The sequence below is a fragment of the Scatophagus argus genome, chromosome 9 (genome assembly GCF_020382885.2).
Source record: "Scatophagus argus isolate fScaArg1 chromosome 9, fScaArg1.pri, whole genome shotgun sequence".
NCBI classification, from domain to species: Eukaryota; Metazoa; Chordata; class Actinopteri; family Scatophagidae; genus Scatophagus; species Scatophagus argus.
In genome coordinates, this window is record NC_058501.1 from 22990139 (window position 1) to 23008808 (window position 18670).

At 44.0% G+C, this 18670-nt stretch overlaps 1 protein-coding gene across 5 annotated transcripts in view; it reads right to left on the minus strand.

Moving 5' to 3' along the window:
* The window catches only part of LOC124064510 (thrombospondin type-1 domain-containing protein 7A), a 126724-nt gene that overhangs the window by 8136 nt on the left and 99918 nt on the right, over positions 1–18670 (minus strand). For all 5 annotated transcript variants that reach the window (XR_006844270.1, XR_006844269.1, XM_046399053.1 and 2 more), the window contains 7 exons: positions 16152–16267; positions 15449–15566; positions 12622–12767; positions 10660–10834; positions 3901–4074; positions 1681–1773; positions 8–90 (listed from right to left, as the gene is read on the minus strand). Coding sequence is in view for 3 of the 5 variants with exons in the window: in XM_046399053.1 (XP_046255009.1) it covers positions 8–90; positions 1681–1773; positions 3901–4074; positions 10660–10834; positions 12622–12767; positions 15449–15566; positions 16152–16267 (905 nt within the window). In the remaining 2 variants the exon portion in view is untranslated. The remainder of the gene's footprint in view (positions 1–7; positions 91–1680; positions 1774–3900; positions 4075–10659; positions 10835–12621; positions 12768–15448; positions 15567–16151; positions 16268–18670) is intronic.

Consider the following 18670-nt stretch of genomic DNA (forward strand, 5'->3'; position numbering starts at 1 on the left):
CTCTCACCTCACTGCAGAAAGACTTTGGCATGAGACAGGGGGGGTCACAGGAGCTGTTGTCCACCGGAGGACTCATGGCAGGACAGCCTCCTGTGGGCGGAAAGACAACAGGATCAAACAGAGCACGCCATGTTTTGAAAGGAGTAAACATAAACATGGTCTGTGTCTCCTGGCAGGGGGACAAGCGTTACCCTCAAGTAAAATGAAAAAACGAAAACAAAACATTTTCGCAGTACAGAAGTTGTCAGAGGGGTTTTGTGTGATTGTATAATGCATCAGTACAGGAAATGTAAGCTGTAACCTTATCTTACTTTGAAGCGTGTCTCTGTGCTACACAGGCATGAATGGCTGCAGACCGTCCACCCCTTCACTGCTGATGGCTGTTATCATGGAGCAGCGTGTGGTATTTCTGACAGGTTTGGTGTGAATTTGACCTCCTACATTAAAGTGATGTAGACTTACTGTTGAGCTTTAGAGCTGCTGCTACGTCTCAGTTTCTCACTCCACACACACAACACACTCAGCTATTCAGCTTCTCATTCAAAGCAGTCTGACGCTTTAAAATAAACCAGAAAGGTCCACTTGAAACTGCTCGTCACAGGTTGTGTGTTCACAGGCTGTGTGTCCACAGGCTGAAGCGAGTGCTCTTTTAAGTTATGAGGATTTGGGTTTTTGTATTGTTGCTCGGACAAAACAAGCAATTTAATTACATCAACTTGGCCATCAGAAGCTGTGACTGGCATTTTACTCTATTTACTGACCAAACCAATTAACAACAACAATAATGGGGGCGGCACGGTGGTTCAATGGTCAGCACTGTCGCCTCATAGCAACAGGGTTCCAGGTTCGAATCCCAGTCTGGGCTCTTCTGTGTGGAGTTTGCATGTTCTCCCTGTGCCTGCGTGGGTTTTCTCCAGGTACTCCGGCTTCCTCCCACAATCCCAAAAACACGCACACATTGGCTACTCTACATTGCCGCCTTTCCCCGTAGTCAGCTGGGATAGACTCCAGCCCCCCTGTGACCCTCACAGAAAAGCGGTATAGAAAATGGATGGAATGACAATAACAATTAGTGCCACCCAAAATGATAAAATCATCCAGTAAGTCACAAGAATTAGAAGTACAATCCTGAATACTCAGATATACTCCAAACATCCCCTCAGTATATTGATGTAAAAATGTGATTTTCTATGCTACAGCAGGAACCCACACGCCCCCTTTTCCAAAATAATCGTTAGCAAATTTAATCTTAATCACAGCTACAGTTAACTAATGGCTTTTATTATTCCAATTGGCTCCAGTATTCCAGTGAACTGCAGTTCTGCGTGTAGTTTGTCCTAATGCTGTTGCCGTAGTCCAGCAGGGGCCATCGCTCGCCTGCTGCTGGGCAGGTACGCTCAGTGTCAAACACCACTCTCAACAGTGGAAAACCAGCTTGTGATATGAGGCTGACAGGAATTGAGTTTTCGAGTTTGACTCCAGCCTTACATTTGGTTCATTCAGACCTAACTTTATGTGTGCAGAAGTTAAGAATCTCGTTAATCACGTCGATTTAGTCTGTGCGGCAAACGAAGGAAAATGTGCGTTTTTGTCCTCGTCATACACTTCGTCATGCTGACCCAATTCTCCAAAAACTTGTTGATGTTCTACCATGTAAGCTCCTCTGTAAGACTTCCTCACCCGTGACATTGAGTCCATCTGAGCGCTGACACCAAGTCAAAGGGCGGGTGGAGTTTACGCTGCTGAACCATTTGTACTCGTAACATTCGCCCCCTGAAAGCAAAACAAGAAACAAAAAACAATGAACATCCATACAGACTGTACAGTGAGAGGCTGCAGTGAAGACCATTAATCATTTGAGTGACAGATTAATAAAGCAGCTGCTAAGTTATGGCTGTATAATAGGCTGCTGTCATATAATATCACCATCAGTGTGTCTTCACAGAGGGGTCCAGTTCAATGTTTTAATCTCCAGCAAGAGCTTTTGCTTAATGACTTTTTATCAGTGCTATTATGACTTTATCAATATCTCCATCAGCGCAGTAAATGACCATATTTCCCAAAGGAGTCCTGTGTAACCAATCACCAGTCCGGCCCATTCTGCGAGCATAAATGAACAATTTAACCTTGAACAAAGGAGAGATCTGTTCTCCACAGGCCTGGGTACAGTATCACCGCTCCGGCCGACGGCACGGCGGCTTTCACAGGACGACTTCACCCTTTATGTTCCTCGCTTCTCCTAATTCCTCCCTTTTTTCCTCACTGTGGTACAGCCGAGGCTGTTTTTCTAAATGTTCAGAGCTATCACTGAATCACTGTCTTCAGCCGGCACTTCCCACCATCTTTTTTTGTTCTTTATTTCCCTCTCTCAGAGGAAGAGCAGCTCTGGAAGCAGAAATAATGTCAGCAGTGTCAGCTCAAAAATATCACAGGTTTTTGGAAACACGAGTGAAAGTCTCTATGAGGGTCTCAACGAGGCTCACAACATGCCTGTTACACACATTCACACACACTAAAGGAGGTGGACCTTCCAAAAACATCAGCCCAAGGAAGAAATAAACCACATTCAGGTTTGCTGAGTATCAGGTTCATATCACGTTAATATGAGGTTAAAATCAGGAAAATAATCAAGCTGATTTCAGGTACATCCTTTCTCTGGATCCTCACCTTGACATGGATAAAGTCTGTGTGTGTTCAGACCACCTATGGACTGAAGAACCGATCATATTTGTTATGCTCCAAACTGCATATATAATAAACAGTCTTATGTCACATTTCATTTAACTGCTTAGTAGAATAACTGGCAACGTGTGAGGCCCAGAACTCATTTTAGGCCTAACTTTTTGACTGTTTAATTTTAGTTTTTCTTGCTGTTAATGCAGAATAACTGGTTGAAATGGATGCACTCTTAACTGAAGATAACAGAATAACACGACATGTGGAGGGAAAGAGGCAGAGATGTGACATGCTGCGAACATCACTCGGACAGGAATGGAAGTGGTTCGGTGGTTTCAGTCTGAACTGTGAGGCTTCCACGCTGCCCCCACCAAAGTAATTTTTAATGCACCTATTTGATCTGTCTCCCTCGGTCCCTCGCCTCCCTTTTCTCCATCAGCGCCCTCCTCCTTCCCCTCCCCTCCGCTCTCTCTTCCTCCTCCGCCTTCACTGGTCTTGAGCCCGGAGTGATGCTGTAAAACCAGGTCAGGCTAGTGGAATCTGCTTTTATTCTGTGTACAGTAGCCAGGGAGGGAGGAGAGGGTGGAGGGCGGCCGCTCTACAGACAAGCCTATGGCTACTGCATATCCTGAGCCTGGGCGGCGGCGGCGGTGATTCATAACCCATATTGCAGCTAATGGCCGATTAACGCGCCTGGGGAGCTGCAGACACCACAACAGTAAATGAGTGCGGGGGTTTCTGCTGTTTAGAGGTCTGAACCTTGAAGTCCCATGTGGGAGAGCACCAGTTAACCCAGTGAGCAGAGGGGAGAACGCAGCGAGAGTCGCAGTTAGAGCTTTAGTAGTTTCATTTATATTATATGCACCTGGTTTAGGTTACACACAGCTCAAAGATCTTCTCTCTGTGGGTTTCTTTTGGTGTTCCAGTTTCCAGTCCAACATGCAAGTTCAGAGAGATGGAAGACCAAATAGCCTGCAGGTACGACCCTGAATCTGAGTGTCTTTTTGTGTTAGCCCCCTGACGTGCTGACGAGCTCTCCGTCGGCTCTTCCTGCCTTCCACACAAGCTGAGACTGACTTCACTCCAGTTTCCCGTGATCACGATGTGCGTCAGGAATATGTAGGTGAAGTTAATGGAAAAGTTATTCAGGGTTTGGGACTGCTGGCTTGCTTCTAGTTAATTTGCATGCACTTAAAGTCCACTGGTCAAAGGGAGTTTGCTCACCTGTGCAGGGCTGAGACTCCCAAGCCTGGTCAGGACACAGCTGCAGGTTTTCGGGTTCCTGGGCCAACACGGCTCGTGAGCGGACCTGAACCGAACCGAAGTCCACGCCGGCCCCCTTCACACAGATGCTCACACACGAGCTCCAGTCTGACCACTCCATCAGGTAGCATTCACCTGCAGGGACAAAGAGACAAACCAGAGATGGTAAATGTTTACTTTTTCTCCGTTTTTCTGTCTCTGCACTCTGAACATCTTTGAAGTTTGGACTGCTGGTTGGAAAAACAAGACATCTGAAGACATCATCCTGGACTCCATGAAGATGATTTTTTTTTTTTTTTACATTTTATACACTAGACAACTAACCAAATAAAAACTGAAAGCCGCTCCAGCTGTCGGTCCAGTTGTTTCAAATTAAACTGAAATTAAATCCTGTAAAGTTTAAAGTACATCTCCCTGACATCTCTTCACCTGCTACCTGTTCAGTGTGGAGTTGCTGAAATAACTTCCTGATGACCTGTAAAAAATTGACAGCTCTGGCCTTGAGTCGTATCGCAGATCTTTTAATTTCCTGTAAGCCAGAGTGCACAGCCTCAGGTTGGCTCTTCCAGACTTTAAGACTCAATAGTGACCAGGTTTCTGCAGTCAGAGCCTGTCAGAGGTATTAGTTTAGAAAGATGCCAAATGAGATGCACTTTATTTCGTTTTCACTAGTAATTTACTTGTATTTTCAGTCTCTTGGTGTAGCTTCTTGTTTTTACTGATTTCCTTTTATTTGACTTTGAAAGAGCTGTTCAAGCTTTGCAGAAATCTGTGCTTTGCGGTTTTAGTGTGGGTGTCCTGGTGGAAATCAGATCTTCAACGTTCGGCAAAACCAAAGCAACATTTCACCTATTTATCTAGGGATGAGAAGAGTTTAATGTGGGTGAGGTGTGGAGGAAAGCGGCAGAGTTACAGAATATGTATTTGCATTTCATATCACGATGGAAAGAAGGCGCTTTGAAGAGTTTCAGGAGGAAGAATGAAATGCAGGGCGGTTTGGTTTTGATCACAGCTGACAACTGCAGCTCATCTAACAGCAGGGGAAACAGTACATGGGTCAAGGGTGGCAGTGCATGAAAGTGTGTGCCAGAATTCCCAGGCGGTTCCTGGTCCGACACAAACAGGCCCCGAATTTCCCCTCAAATCACAGCACAGCACCTCCCTGCACAGAACACAGTCTGTGCTTGTGATTGCCATTTGATACTCGAGTGCTCCTGCAGTTCGGCAAAAGAGGCTGGACTGACTTGTTATCTGGGGCAGCGTTTCTCAGTGTTTTCCATCTCAGGGACCAGCAGACATCTGATGAGGGTTTTTTTTTTTAACCCTCCAAAATGAGAAATTTGTCCGTGGAAGCACACGCCACACACTTAAAATATAAAATGAATTCAAACTGTGGTGCACTCAAATCAAAACATTCTCCTCCTCCATATTTTCCACAGACTGAATGATGAACGATCAATAATGGCAAAACAGACACAGAGCACTTTGGAAATGAACTCCACATTTGTATTTTGTCTTTTGGCAGAGGCAGGCGACAATAACTCTCCCTTTAGGGACCTGCTAACACTGAAAATTACAGATTTATGTTTAAGCTGCACTGTGTGAAAACACGCATCAGGCTGAATCATAAATTGGGATTTCAGTTTCCCATCATTTATGGAAATGTTGTGCATTTGCCCCATCTACCCAGAGGGAACGCTAACGTTCACCTCTCCATGTGCAACACAACATGGAGGCGGCAGCCTGAGAACGTGAAGAGTGTGGCTGCGGCGGTGGGAGGAGACGTGACGCGTCGGAGCCGCAGACCTGATGGACGGAGTCCAGCAGCTGTCGGGAAGAGCTCACCTGTCTGCTCAGCTCCGCACCGCAAACTTACATCAAACCAAGCGGCTGACAAGCTCCTGTCACAAAACCTGACAACAACTCATCAGACCCAACCTTTGAAGTCATAATCCCATCTGTGAGATCCTCGCCCAGCTTTTCTTTCGGCGGGGGTTTGGGGTTCACATCCTTGGTGCGACGCTGAAGTTATGCTGAGAGATCAGCTGTTAATCACAGTCTGATTTAAATGCCACTGCCCTTGCACTGACAGACAGGATGGTACCCACTTCTTCTACTTATTCAGAAGAAAATGATTTAACTGCTGCTGGAGGGGATTTGGACTTTGGATTCTGGCGCTATTTTCCCTTTTTTTATTTTTAGTAGAAGGAAATCATTGTATTTTCTAGTAAGGCTACAACATCAGAGCATAAAAATTATGTTTTGCAATTATTCTTTTGACATAAACACTTGAGCTATGACCAACAACACTCTGATTCACCACAGTAAACCTGAAGACCTGCAGCACAGACCGCTTCGGGCGAGGTGAACAGTTCAGAGAGTTTAACATGACCGCTTCCTGTCTCAGTCGGACACAGAAAGAGAGAGGAAAACAGGGAGAGGAAACGGAAAAACGAGCTGCTCAGCTTCGGACTGCGAATGATGAAATCTGCCCCTCGAGGAGGGAACAAATTCACCAAAACCAACAAATGACTTCAGATATGCACCAGCGCCGTAATGGCTCACATGGCGTTCGCTCACTTCTTAGCTCTAATTGCTTTTGCCTTCCCCGACATCGAGAAAACATCCTGCAGATCTCTGAGCTCCTGGAAGTGTTTACTGTGAAATCTATGCAGGAAGTGTGCATCGAATGCAATAAAAGGCAAAGTAAAACCTGCTGTGATTTATTAGTAAGAACAGCATTTCTGTTAAGGGAGAGAGAAGTCTGACTGAAACATGATCAAATATAAGGTCAGGGAGTGTTGAGAATTAAAGCCTGATTATGTTTGCATTGAGGTAATAAAGGACTTACAGTAATTTAATCCCCATCTTTTTAGATGAATCAGTAACACAGAGCAAGACAACTGAATTCACATGCAAATGTTACAGATTGTGACGTTAAAACCAGGAAGCAGCCAGCTCAGTGGTCTCCTGAATGCGGGCGGTGATGTCTTTGAAGGTGGAGTCAGTTGAAGGTGACCGTGAAGGATGGAGGGAAAAGTCTGACTAAGATTTCTACTTTATGTGGAGAAAGTAGAAGAAACATTTAACTCAAACTGGCAGATGTGTTGGTTACTTTGTTAACCAGATGGCAGCAACCCACTCACGGAGTTACAGCAATTAAATTAAACTATGCATCTGTGTGCTGTACAATAAAAGGCTTTGCTTTGCATGGCCGTGTATCATGTAAATCACAACAGATGTCCAGCTCAGCATAAAGACGGTGCCGAGACCGATTCACTCACCGAAAATTAAAGAATTCATCCTGTGCAGGTCGATCGTGCGCTGACACTGCCAGGTTTGAGGGTTTGTCACCAGCTGGGATTACCCAAGCTGAAAATGTGTGCACACATGGCACACTAACAAGCTCTGGGTGGAAGCTCCAACCAAATGGCACATGGCATCAGTCTTGCTCTAGCTTTTTGTTCCACACTGTATCTGCTCAACTGCTATGCCTGTGTCGAGTGCGGCGGCGTATTTCTGTACGCCAGCCGGGAAGTTTGCATCACTCTGACAAAAAGCCAGCTTGCACTGCATTTTAGATGATTTATTCATATGATACTCACATATGTTAATAATCAAAGATTTTTGAAGCTTAATTCAATCTCCACAAGGCAGAAGCTAACATTAGACTACAAAGGAACTACAGTACAGTCAAATGACCCCACATCACCACCACTGAGCAGCCTGCTGTGCTACACTATACACACTTTATGGTCACAGTCGCAGCAGGCCAAGCTTTGGGTTTCCATGCATATTGAGGTGGGGTGCAGGAGGTGATGGGTGGTGCCTAAGGAGTTTAGCAGAAACCAAACATACAACAGTGAAAAGGAATGCGTGAAACAGCGTGCTGGATCATCATCAGCAGCTGTTAACTAGCATCCCATCAGCTGTGTGATGTTTACCCATCGGGTGGAAGCTGGTCCTGGTCTTCATAGTCCTCATCCTAAACACCCTGTAAATACCGTAAGTCTAGCAGTTTGTTTGCCTGATCGAGCAATTTGTAAAGTATTTTTTATGAGGCAAAAAAAGACTTTATCATACTTGTCATACTGGGACTAAAATTGCTCTGTACTGCAATACTAGGACAACTTAGCTTCTTTCTTCTTTCTTCTCAGCTCCTACACTGTTCATCAGCTGTGAGGAGTTTCATCCAAGGATGTGTGGCTTTAGCCTCAGTCTGTTAGTTAGCTACGGCTGATAAAATCTGCCAGTTATGGCTGTCATTTCTTTGGAAATATTGACGGCCACTACCTAGCGTTGAGAAGCCTGCTTTTGTCTATCAATCTGAGACCCGGCGTTTCATAAATGACAAAGAAATTTGCGATAAATCTGCTGCTGTAATATCTGTAAACTGCACATGTGCTATTCATTTCTCTTTAATTTCTTCTGTTGTTTAATTGTGTGTTTTGGATGTCCTAAGCTATATTTCTTATTGAATGCCTTTCATGCAACATGTAAATAAGTCTGAAGTGCCTTTAATGTGTGAAGTGTGCCATACTAACTGCCTCAGAGTGAGTGCATCGCGTACGGAGCTACACCTCGTTTCACACGAGCCGTGTGTCCATAATCAACAATGAAAACACTTCTTCAGTCTGTTCTGCTCATAATCAGCATCTCCTTTCATATGTGAGGTGAATAAATGCATAAAATATATTGTCATTTACAGCAGATTGTTATTCAGTGAGGCTGTAGCTCAGCTTGCCATTTTGTCTTTTCTTATACACCCTCAGGGGTTTTGTTATCTCGCCCACACAGATTATTGATTGCACCCGCTTTTTCTGTGACTTTATCTCTTTCTCAGTATGTGTGTGTGTGTGTGTTTTAATCACTTTGCTTCTACGTTTCTTCACTGTACAAATGGAATAAATTGAATTGAAGGAGGTCACAGTTTATATTTGGATTCACCTCTCAGTCTATTCCAGAGAAGGAGCAGGTGGTCTAAATAGTTTGAGTCTTCCCCATGAAACAGAAAATAGTTCTTGACAGCAGCGCCCGTGACTTGGCCAGACGCTTCAACAAACACCACTGACAGCATTTTTTAGTGGGTGGGAGGCATGTGAGGGATCATCTTTTCACTGCTGCACTGCTGTCTTACACTCTTCATGTGGGACTTCTCACCTAGAGGTGAAACAAATTAGCTGATGGACATCAAGTAAACTGGGAAGTAAACTGGAAGTAAATACACTATAATATAGAGGTGTTGGGACACCTGACCATCACACCAACAGGGACTTTAATGACGTCTCATTCTAAACACACAGACAGCTTTGCAGCTCTAACAGCTTCCACTCTTCTGTGAAGGCTTTCCACAACATGTTGGAGTGTTTCTGTGGGAATTTGTGCCCATTCATGCAGTAGAGCATTTGTGAGGTCACACACTGATGTTGGACCAAAAGGCCTGGCTCACAATCTCCGTTCCAGTTCATCCCAAAGGTGTTGGATGGGGTTGAGGTCAGGGCTCTGTGTGGGCCAGTCAAGTTCTTCCACACCAAACTCATCCAACCATGTCTTTATGGAGCTTTGCTTTGTGCACTGGGGCACAGTCATGCTGGAATAGAAAAGGGCCTTCAACAAACTGTTGCCACAAAGTTGGAAGCATAGCATTGTCCAAAATGTCTTGGTGTGCTGAAACATTTTCCTTCACTGGAAGCCCAAACCCCTAGGAAACAGCTCCATAAAGAGGTGTGTCTGGATAATTTTGTCTATATAGTGTATGAGACCCACATCAGAGAGAACAGAGGAGGGCTCTGAGTGCCTACCAGTAAATCTAACTCTTCCATAAAACTGCACAGTTACACTGAGCCATAATGTAGTCCATTTATTCTGCCTTCAGGTAAGCTCCCACCTCTGAATTTAGAGGTCATCATAGACACTGAGTGCTACTGGTTAGAGATAATAAAATCTACCCGGTAACAAAAGTATTTCAGAGGCAGCTGCTTTGCGATATAAAGTGTTGACTGTGTTATGCGTTGCACAATGACTTCTGTGTTCTGCTGGTGAACCTGAGAGCAGCTCAGCAATGCAAAGTGTGATGGATCAGATCACTTAGAGCTTAAAATCAGTCCGACACTCAGATCTTCATGGCCCCACTGAGCTCTGTGTGCCTCCGCAGTGCTGATGCTGAGTACATTAACCCTTAGATTACTGTAAGTAATGACTATTTTCACTGTTATTTATTTTCATTACATTTGCCAGAGCCCAAAGTGGCGTCTTCCAACAAACAGTCCAAAAACCAAAGACTCTTCATTAATTATCATAAATGACAAAGAGCAGCAGCAAATACTGGCATTCAAGAAGCTGGAACCAGAAAATTATTTGACATTTTTGCTTGAAAAACAATTCAAATGATCATCAGATCGGTTATCAGAACAGCTGGCATTTTTACATTTTCAGAGTCAAGTCAGAGATTCAACAACTTTGAGGGATAACCACAGATGCAGTCAAATTCAGGTGATGTTAGCAGCTAACTCTTTGTGGTTACTGAAGCCGTGTGTTGTCTTTTTTATCTTGACCGACACTCAAACAGTGTTTTTGAAAGCACAAATTACATATAAACAGCATATAGCGTATAAGCACCCGATGCTGCTGCAGGCCACCTACTGTCCAAACGTATGAGTCGAGTGCTTGGTTGTGACTTTGCAAGTTTGCTAATGACCTTATTTTGAGCAGCATTATTACCTGGGCAGGGAAGCGTACAGGCCTCCTTGAGTCTGATCTGGTTGTCTCCGTCGACTGCCAGCTCCAGGCTGCTGCACAGCTCCTCGTCCACCGGGCTGCCTTCGCCGTCGCTGGAGCCGTCCGACACGAAGCAGGACAGGTTCCTGTAGCGCATGCCGTGTCCACACACCACACTCTGACAGGACAGAGACACCACAGAAGAAGAAGAAGAAGAAGCCATGTTTAGAGCCATGGATGGAAGTTTTGTCCCCCAGCTATCTTAACGATAACTCATATAACGTCATATTAAGTTTAGAAGATTTGATCTGTGAGCAAATGGCTGCTGTGAGCACTAACAAAAAGGTTACTGGAGGAGGAGCTTCTGGTTCCTTCTAAGGTAGTTTCAGGTGATTATATGCTGATGAAAACATAATCATGAATATTATATTCTGTTTCTGCCATTAAACCCCCCCCCCCCAAATCTGACACACTGTACCTTTAAAGGTAATAAAGGTAAAAGCCACTATTGCTTACGGACTTCCATTACTGAATCAGTACAAATCACAATGGAGAAGTAGAAGAGTTGCTGATATTCTGCAGGTTCACTTTAAACCATTTTTTAATTAATTAACTGATGGACAGTAAGCTCTCTGAATGTGATGTAATTAAGAGAGTCTTACAAATATGTAATTAAAATTTGCACAAAGACGCGCATTAATTTTTCCTGTCTTCAATCACTCTTCTTGGCACAAGTTTCATTCAGTTAATCAACAGAAATTCTGGCATCTCATTGGTGGACATAAATCACGGCTGAAGAAAGCTCAGAGGTTTGTGTTTATAAAAGGCCATTTTTTCACTAATGTCGCATTCAGACTCTCTTAGACATAAATCAGCTAAATGTTTATATTGAAATGAAGCTATTCTGGACTCACTTTATAAAACAAATGAATTAAAGTCAAATATTTGAGTTTTAGTTACTTTCAGTATATGGTTTAAGATTAAAATTTATAATCTGTTAGATATCTGTGAAACAAAACCCTGTTTTTAATCAGCATTTTCTCTGCAATAGTCATTCTGTGAATTTATATTCTGCAATCACCTCTTTATGTAGAGGCCTTCACTGCTGGTGGCGAGGTCCACCACGGCTTCACACACACAAGAGATTCACAACAAAATGACGCATGCAGGTGAAGCTTCACTGATCAGCCTCACGGCTTACTGTTCACTCTCCGACTGCTGGGTCAGAGCTGAAACCTCAAGAATGTCGACTTTAAAGACGTGCAGATATTCTGTATGAACAGCTGAATGACAAAAGGGGAAGTGTGTTAACTGTTAACTGAGAAGAACAAATGACCTAAATGAACGTCGAGAGGTGACGCCTTCCTGTGTTGACATAAAAGTTTTGTTTAACGTCATAAACGATGCAACAAACGACTTTAATAATCTGACCTGGTGGCACACGATGCAAAATGAGGTGTAAAGCTGCCAAATATCTTGGCACAGGTATTGGTTTACAGTAATGTATCGGCATTAAAAGTGCATTAGATTGATTTTTACTGTCCATCCCACAAAATAAGTGCATGAGCTGGGATTTGATGGCGTTGTTCATCAATACTAAAGACTCCATTATTTTTGCCAGGTGCTGAGACTTCTGCCTCAAACTCTTGTGTATATCGATTTTTGCTTAGCAGTAGGCCTGTCAAAGCTGCATTTCTTGTAGCTGAGTTCAATAAGTTCATTAATAATTAGTGCTGTATTCAACTGGCGGCGGAGCTGCCTGACCCTCAGGTCGGGAGGGTGTGGGTATTAGAAATGCCGAAAGTCTCACAGACATGTGCTTGTAGGTGTGATGTCATTGCTAAGCCCTACAAAAAAGGTTTTAAATGAGCATTTCCCGGTTTGAAAATCTGTCCCCATTAGATTGTATATAATGGAATGGCTCTTTCCTTTACCACGATCTACAGCTATGATTTACTGATGTACCTCAACCCGGCACTCGGACCAGGGGCTGTACTGCCACCGGTAGCAGGGCCGGACAGGACAGGGCTTCCACTGCTCCATCTGAGACGGGCACGGCCGGCCGTCGCCCTGAGACGCCTGAACCACCGAACGCTGCCGCCACATCTTACCTGGAGGGGGGACAAAAAAAAAACCTCACACAGACAGGAAGTGACATCATCAGTATACTATTATTTTCCTCTGAAGGTTAGGGCTCTTCCCCACAGAGGATCTGCTCTGCCTATTAATAAGCGATTGCACTGCCAAATTGTTTGTAATTGCTGATTCAATAAAACAATTAACACTAATTAAGTATCACTCCAGCTAGAGAAACAACAGCAACAGGATCCTTGAGTCTTGCTAGAAGTTAAACATTCAGTGATTTTTTTTTCTGCTAAGTCTGAAGAGGTTTTCATTTCTTTCTAAAATGATAAACTTATACATACAATAATAAACTTATTGTTTTCTGCACAACAAACTCCTATAAACACATGCAGTGAACGCACGGCGGTCATCAATTCCCTCCGCAAACAGCTCATTGTAAATGCATGCGTGCGTGTTTGTGTCGAAGCCATTAAATTTATGCTGCTGAGCACAAGAGCACTTCACTTAACGGAGCAGCGTTTTCTGAACAGCCTGAAATGCTGAACTCTTTCTCTGCCATCTTGATTGGTTGTTGGTCCACTTGAGGAAGATGGTCTTTCTTTCACATCAATCAGCAAACTCTTTTTAAATAAATCCAATACATTACAGCAGCTAACGCCTCAGAGGCTGATTTAAGTGCAGAACCGATGCTATGAATCAACTAGAAAACAGCACAGAAACACAACCTTCCTGTTTACTTGTTTTAAACCTCCCACTCTCAAATCTCACAACCCTTCATTTGTTGCACCCACTTTCATTTTCACGCTGCCGAGCCAGCAATCTGTTCACCTCATAATACACCTTTGCCAACCTACGACACCTTTCAACACATAAAACACAAATCAGCCATCCCACACGCTCACACAAACTGTGCAACCTCACATCCTTTTCTAACAAGAGAACATCCCGAACACACACACACACACACACACAGAAAAACACATCAAATGAGGTCCCCTCTTGCACCTTTAGCCTTTCCTAAACTTATATCTTATTCCTTGTGATTTAGCAGCTAACGCTGTAGCTCGTCTTCTTCAAAGTGCTCCCCACAGCCCCGAGGAGCAGGAAGATATAATGGAACAGAGTCAATTGGGTGAACTGCCGGAACAACAACCAGGCAACAAGAGGACAAATTTTTGCTGGCCATTTGGGAAGACTGTAACATCTCTTAAATAAACGCTTCCTCTCTTTTGCTTTTGTGAGTTTTTCTTGGCTAAATGCCTCCGGGGGGAAACAGGAAGTGTGTGATAAAGGAGGTATACAAGTATGCTATGCTGATCGTGCATGCTTTTACTGAGCCACGCTGCACTTCTGTGGGGTCACACACACTCATGAGGACAAAACGCAAAGTTCCTTCCAGACAAACCTGCATGTGCAAATGTTTCTGAAAGCTTTATGGTCACAGGCTCCTCCAGATCCGTGAGCTTTAGTACTTGCATCTTCCTGCTTCGCATTCACACACGTGTACTTTAACAACTTTTCTGGCTGCTGAGCATCTTAAAGCCAACTCAGTTGCATTTTTCCTTACATTACGAGCAGCCCAGGGAGCGTCACGAAAAAGTCCCACCTGTTTCCACTGCTGCTGATGTTAATGCAGAAAAAACTGTGCAACAAACATGATCTCCTGTTGAATTTAAATACGCAGTCTGGAACCGAACTCACTGCCGAGGGTTCAGGGCTTTCTGAGCGACAGCAGCTCTCACTCAGAGAACAACTGGATGAAAATATGAGCTGGATCATCATGTTAAGAAAAACCTCAGGTCCGCCTCCTCACATCACCACACTACATTAGCGAAATTTATAACAATTATACCATCTATATGATGACATGCTGAAGTTCATTCCAAGCACACGGGGGGCAGACGTGACCGTTGCTGATGGTCATTTTGACTGAAAGTTCTTCGTATGTTTAATGGAGGAGAGATTTCTTCTTCCCCTTAGCTCAGAATTGACAGAATTCTGTGGAGGTTATTTATTTTTTTGTAGTAGTGCTGTTTATTCATGAGAAAGCCCCTTATTTTGTTTGTCTCACATGAGGACACAAGCCAAGAAACTCAGCAATGGGCCAACAAAGGCAGGGAGGAAGAAGACTGCGAGCGAGTAAACATGTAATCCTCTAACAATACAGGATTTAAAATGAGTGGGGAAAAAAAACCTGCTTTGCACATTCAAGGAAATTAATTTAATATTTTTGTTTGACCTCGAGGGTACACACAGTGCAGATCAGTGAGGTTTAAGGGGCTAAAAGCATACGAGCTCAACCACTCGACCCTGTAGCAAATGTGTTTAAATAAAGTCTTCAAAAACATTCAGACTCTAACTTCAGTGTAAGCATGGTTTATTATTTGACCTTGGGCTTGTATTTTATGTGCACTATTTATTGTTTCTTGAATTTGTTTGCTCTGCCTTTCACTTTTACCCTAATTTTATCTAATTATTGCACATAAAAAGGGTAATAAACGCTGTGATCATTTTGAGGTTGTACTCAATTGACGATGAAGGGGTGACCTCCTGTTTAGAGATGCTGTCTTGTTAGTTAAAGGTCACATATTTCCATTCATGCTGCCAGTGAGTCCTTGATCACACTGGAAAAAGTCAGCTAAATGTCAACAACATCTTGGACATGATCACAGTGTTGAGAAAATGTCTAGTCTGTTATGGATCTTACCTTCCAGTCCACACGTCTGTGAACACTCGGACCAGACGGACCACTCCGACAGCTGACAGTTGACGGGACACTCGACCACACAGGAGATGTTCATCTGCCACTTCTTCTCCAAATTCAACTGCAGCGCACGGAGGAAATGAAAGGGGGTAATTCAGGTCACATCGTCAGATCGTTCTCAACACGGGCGAACAGTCACGGCACGGCCGGCTCAATCTGTTACGGCCAGACAGCAGCTTGACCTCTCAGCACTACAATTCCCAGAAGCCTTTGCTCTGGCAGGGGACAGACTGTGCTGGGCAGCATCAGGCCAGCGGAGTTGGACCATCGCAGCTGCTGTGAAAGCCACGCTGACACAATGTGTTTTTGTGAACGAGCCAGATGATGAAGCGGGCCAGGGGTTAAATTGCTGTGGGGACGGCTCAGCCACAGCCCGCCGGCTACAATTACATGGAGCCCAGACAAATTCTGAATGAATAAAACACTCAGCCTGAAGCAGTGACAACAATCTCTGCATGGGAATATTTCATGTTGCTGTGGGCCTAATAGTACTGGAAGGGCACAGTAATGTATCATGATAAGTGATGTGATTAAGTCATTAAATAAAATGAATGTGACAAAGACAAAAACATAACAACCAAACAAAACACAAAACAAAAACGGGAAACACTCATGGAGGCACCTGAGGAATTTCTGTAAGTCTCACCTCCTCGCAGAATTTCATATCGACTGATTTGCCGTCACTGCGAACACAGTCGAGCATCCGGGTCTTGATGCCACTCCCGCACACAGCGTTCGGACTCAGCTGACACGTACTCCAGTCTGCACACAAACAGAGTCAATTCACAATGAAATCTGGCTTTTAGTGTTCATAAAACTGGCAACAAAATGTGCATCAGAGAACTGAGGGTTTCAGGCTGAAATACCAACAACACAGACAATCTCCTACAACTTCTCATCAGTGATATTGTTTGTAACACTACATGATGGTGTCCAACACAAACAGTCTTCTGTCCACTGAGCATCATTAAACTGACTCTGTTGCAGTCCCTGAACTTGTTTCTTTCACACTTCAAACAGCCCAGAGTTTGTCAACAAAAAGTCAGACAGAGCAACACACTGAGAAATCAGCTTTCATTTGATGTTGTGTTTTTAGGTAGGTCTGACGAAGTCCAGTATTTGCTCTCTTTTTACTTCTTCTTTGCTCTCCAAAAACTCCTGAGGCAAACATCAAGCTGAATTAGCTCCCAGCTAGTCATCACTCTGTCTGCCTGCTGTTTGATGCTGGACAGGTAGTTTAGTGGGTTTTTGGAGCTTTTTTTATTTAGCTGCTTGCTGTGTTTGGAAATGATGCTGGTGAGAGCAGTGAGGGAAAACCAGGACAGCAAAGCACCAAAACAATGAGCTGAAAGATGCTCCACAGAGCTGCAGAGTTCAGTCAGGGTATTTTCCCCACAGTCTCACAGCCATTAGATCTGTTGTTTATACATGGAAATATTGATTCGTATAGCAGGTGGACAATGCTATGCTTCCAACTTTGTGGCAACAGTTTGTTGAAGGCCCTTTTCTATTCCAGCATGACTGTGCCCCAGTGCACAAAGCAAAGCTCCATAAAGACATGGTTGGATGAGTTTGGTGTGGAAGAACTTGACTGGCCCACACAGAGCCCTGACCTCAACCCCATCCAACACCTTTGGGATGAACTGGAACGGAGATTGTGAGCCAGGCCTTTTGGTCCAACATCAGTGTGTGACCTCACAAATGCTCTACTGCATGAATGGGCACAAACTCCCACAGAAGCACTCCTCTTGTGGAAGAGTGGAAGCTGTTTTTGGAATGCAATGTCATTAAAGTCCCCATTGGTGTAATGGACAGGTGCCCCAATACTTTTGTCCACATAGTGTACTTGCAATTGATGGAGAAATGCATGTATGGGAATTCATGTGAGACCATTAATAGTTATATTCCAGCAGGACAAGCTGAAAAGATGTTTGTTCATCTACTAGCTGTCATGTGGATGGCAAACCCCTGAATTCACATCTGAAGCCTCACCCAGTTACAGCAGAATGTGACCCTCGCATGAAGACTGTCAGCTAGTAGAGCACATAACTCCATCACATTTAGCAAATATTTACCAGAGTGCGGGAGGCTGCTGCTGTTGACTTTACCACCCAGGGTGCAGGCAGAGGGGGAAGGCAGGTGAGAGGGAGTCAGCATTTAGAGGGGAGAAGCATGCATTCAAGTCACAAGAAACAAAGCGTTTCACTAGTGTTGTGCTTCTGTAGTTGGATGTATTTTCAGTTGGAGGTGGGGGTGATGTGGCGGGACAAAACACAAGGAGAAGCTGTTCTAAAGTGTTCACCAGCCTCAGTTGTCAGAAATTCTTCACACTTCAGAATGGATGAATCCAGACAGTGAGAAACGACGTGCTGCCTCTCAGCTTTTCAAGAGTGAACACAGAGAAACGCACTGTCGCACCACGTCGCCTCGTGTTACTTTGAAAGTTGTTTAGCTTAAGGTTTCATATGCTGATGCACAGCATGTTCCAAGAGGCAAAATACAGGGATTTCTCTATAAAGTCTCAATTAATTTTTGATGTGGTGTATTGATACAGCGCAACGCCATGCGATTAACTACAAGCTACGCTGCTGACATAAACTAAAACTCTCCTACACTGCGCTGTATCTGAAAGATCTTTTAGGAGCTACGTGCCACGCATACAAATGAAACCACTGTGCGTTGCTGCATGACTCAGCAGAAGAGAGAGCATGCTTTGCGCATGCCATACTGCAACTTTGACTCAACAACAGTTTGACAGCACTGAAAACTTAGAATAATCTGTGTGTGCTTTTTGTTGTGTGTGCTTAGAGTCAGACTCTAAAGAAGCTTCTGGCTGGCGACAATCACCGTCGATAACAGATGATTACTTTGTCAGCAAAGGGGTCATTGAAGGTTTGTAACAGCTCACTTAAATCCAATAAATCTGGCTGCCATCAGTATCCTTTTATGCCGACATCATAAGCGAGTTGTGCGGCCAGGCGGTCAGATTTAACTTAAATAATCAGGACTTAAAAGTAACATCAATTCAAGTTCTCCCCAAAAAACCTCACCAGAAAAAAAAAAAAAATGCAGGGAGTCTGAGCCTTGCATACCCCCACCCACAAATGATTTCTGTGAAGTGGAAAGACAACATTTTTATTCCAAACACAAAGGGTGGCAGTGCCT